The sequence below is a fragment of the Acyrthosiphon pisum genome, unplaced genomic scaffold (assembly GCF_005508785.2).
Source record: "Acyrthosiphon pisum isolate AL4f unplaced genomic scaffold, pea_aphid_22Mar2018_4r6ur Scaffold_134;HRSCAF=518, whole genome shotgun sequence".
Lineage (NCBI taxonomy): Eukaryota > Metazoa > Arthropoda > Insecta > Hemiptera > Aphididae > Acyrthosiphon > Acyrthosiphon pisum.
The window spans coordinates 2,638-5,782 of NW_021762105.1; the positions used below are offsets into that span (position 1 = coordinate 2,638).

At 50.4% G+C, this 3,145-nt stretch overlaps 2 protein-coding genes across 2 annotated transcripts; both read right to left on the reverse strand.

Moving 5' to 3' along the window:
- Positions 1–324: 324 nt before the first annotated feature.
- On the reverse strand, positions 325–2,082 carry LOC103310821. The gene has a single exon (XM_008190184.1). It carries the CDS (start codon positions 2,080–2,082, stop codon positions 325–327), a length of 1,758 nt encoding a protein of 585 aa, XP_008188406.1.
- Positions 2,083–2,151: 69 nt separating this feature from the next.
- On the reverse strand, positions 2,152–2,904 carry LOC103310822. Its single transcript, XM_008190185.1, has one exon. It carries the CDS (start codon positions 2,902–2,904, stop codon positions 2,152–2,154), a length of 753 nt encoding a protein of 250 aa, XP_008188407.1.
- Between the last annotated feature and the right edge of the window lie 241 nt (positions 2,905–3,145).

A 3,145-nucleotide genomic window follows, 5' to 3' on the forward strand; every position in this document is an offset into this window, starting at 1 on the left:
TCCACGACGGGCGACGAAACGGTCTAAGGCCGCAAGGAAGGCCTCCGTGCTCAAATCCGACACGATTTCGAGGTGGACTGCCTTAACAGACATACAGATGAATAATGCTAAATAGACCTTAACTGATTGCGCATTCCGACGGCGATGTTCTTTCACGAGGAACGGGCCTCCGTAGTCCATCCCGACGTGCGAAAAAGGTCGATGCGGTTGGACCCGGTAGGACGGTAAATCTGCCATCATCGGCTGAGGGCGAACAGCCTTGTGACGGGTGCACGGAACGCACGAAAATATGACACGTCGAACCGCAGCGCGACCCGACAAAATTCAAAATTGTTGGCTTAACATTGACAGTACTAATTTTGAGCCGCCGTGCAGAAATGACAGGTGGTAGTGGCGAATAATCAGCTCGGTGAGGTGTGAGGATCGCGGCAGCAAAATCGGGTGCTTCGCGTCCTGACTGGCACTAGCGAAGCGAAGACGGCCTCCGACTCGTATGATACCCTTCTTGTCGACGTAAGGTGCTAGTTGTGCCAGGGACGGCGGCGAAATCATGGATTCATTTTTTAACATTTTTCTCAAGTCTGAAAAATAAACTTGTTGTGTGTGTTGCACGGCGATCGATAGTGATCTTTCCCGTTCGGTAAACGTGATTGGACCGACGCGGACAGGTTGTCGACGTAGACGGTGACACAGGTAGCGCAATATGTATGACAATACGCGCAGCATTTTACCGAGCGACGAAAATCGGTCAATAAATTCGAGTGAAGGCGGATGAACATTGACGGCCAACGTCGTGATGAAATTCGGCCGGGTCTCCGGCAGCTGGTCTGGTGTGAGCGGAATAAATCTCGATTGAGGCCACTGGTCTTCGGGAAGTCGTAGGAAGTCAGGACCGTTCCAATAGATGGACGAGGACAACATTGATTTCGGCAAAAGTCCACGAGAAGCTGGATCCGCGGGGTTGTCGTTGGTCGAGACGTAACTCCACATACAACCAGGTAGCAATTGACTTATTTTTGCAAATCGATTTGTTACAAAAATCTTGAAATGTTTTTGGTCCGACGTCAACCATGACAAGACGACCGATGAGTCTGACCACGCTCGCAAACGAGATACGGGAACTTTGCTGGACAGAACAGAATGCACATAGTGAAGGGTACGGGCCAATAACAAAGCGCCGCACAGTTCTAGGCGTGGTATCGATAGCGACTCGTCGGCGGTCGAGCTCTTCAAAGGCGCAACCTTAGTTTTACAGGTGATGAATTTTACAGAAATATTGCCGGTGGCATCGACGAGACGAAGGTAAATGGTAGCCGCATATCCTTTGACCGACGCGTCTGCGAAGCCTAGCAGCTGGATGTCCTGTTGACAAGTGGCTTCGATGTGACGTGGTAGACTTAAATCGAACACAAGTGGTAATTCTGTGCAGAACTGTTGCCACATGGATTGCAACTCGTCAGGCATCGGATCGTCCCACCCGAGTTTCTTGCTCCACAAAAGCTGCATAAAACACTTTGCCCACAGTAGCATTGGTCCCAGGGCGCCGATGGGGTCGAATAGGCGGGCAATGACGGACAACACTTCTCGTTTCGTAGACGAAGTCTGTTGAAGGCTGGTATGATAAACAAATTTGTCGGTGTTCGTGTCCCAGTGCAGGCCGAGAACTTTCACGGCGTGTTCTTCTTGAGGGTCGAATGATATGGCTTGTACTCGGTCCCCGGAAGGAACAGACTCGAGTACGGCGGTGCTGTTGCTGGTCCACTTGCTCAACTCGCAGGCACAGCTGCGCAGTAGACCGACGATGTCCCCTTTTCGACGTAACAATAGCTCTTCAGTGTCGGCGCCGATGACGATATCATCGACGTAGGCGGTTCTGGTGAGAACGTCTTTGGCTAACGGAAACCGATTACCGTCTTGGCTATCCAGCTCGTGTAGACAACGTATGGCTAGATACGGCGCACAGTTGAGGCCGTACGTGATGGTACACAATTGAAATTCAACGACGTCGTCGCTAGGCGCGTCACGCCAAAAAATATGTTGAAATGCCCTGTCTTCTGGACGAATTAACATTTGTCGGTACATTTTGACAATGTCAGCGGACAAAATATATCGATGCATACGGCAGCGAAGTAGAATATCGCGTAGATCGACTTATAGCTTCGGTCCGGTGCACAATATATCGTTCAAAGAGCGACCGGATGACGAAGCGGATGATGCGTCGAACACGACACGTATTTTGGACACGTCACCGTCGGCTTTGAATACGGCGTGATGCGGAATGAAATAGATGCCCGGTGACGGGGCTGGCACCATGTGTCCCAGCGAACGATAGGTGGACATGAACTGACGATACGCAGCATACAGCACGGGATCCTTGGCTAATCGCTTTTCTAGATTATAGAATATTTTCAGCGCTATGAAACGCGAATCACCGAGACCGTGACGCGATGTACCATGCTGTTGAGTTGGGCCGGTGAACAAATGGCGAAATGGTAGGGCGACACAAAATCGACCTGTCGTATCACGCGAGGTAGACTTTGTAAAATATTCTTCACACCACTGGTCTTCCGTGGTAGGTGACGACGGTGCGGCGGGTTCTTCGATCAACCAGAATTTTTTAATTAAATCTTCGATTGAGGGCGGAGCGATTGCGGTGGTCAGCGTGACTGGAGGTGACTTGTTCGGAGTAGAAAATGAGCCGAAAATTATCCAGCCAAGCTGAGTGTCAAGGGCCGATGGTAAACCTGAATGATGTTCCACATCCGCGTGTGGGCGGATCAGACTTGGTAGGATATCCGCACCGAATAGAACGTCGATGCGAGACGGAATGTCGAATTTGTCATCGGCGAATCGAAGGTGTTGATATTGTTGACGCACGGTCGCTGGTAACCGAGTAGCTGGCATGGCAGTGGTAATTTGTTTTAGAACAACTAAGTCAACAGACGGGAATAAATAATCTGGTTTAACGTGTGACGAAAACTGACAGCTGGTTATACCTTGAACGTGGGACACAGGACTTTGTGCGAATGTCAGACTTGTAACGACGTTTCGAAAGTCCAAGCCGCACTGCACAATCACTAGTCATGACGGAAATCTGCGAGCCACTATCGAGCAGTACGCGTACGCAGTGTACTTGTTCCCACGC

What these genes read in the sequence shown, in the direction of transcription:
- LOC103310821 (XM_008190184.1), bottom strand. Translation starts at nt 2,082, where the DNA reads ATGTACCGACAAATGTTAATTCGTCCAGAAGACAGGGCATTTCAACAT.
- LOC103310822 (XM_008190185.1), bottom strand. Translation starts at nt 2,904, where the DNA reads ATGCCAGCTACTCGGTTACCAGCGACCGTGCGTCAACAATATCAACAC.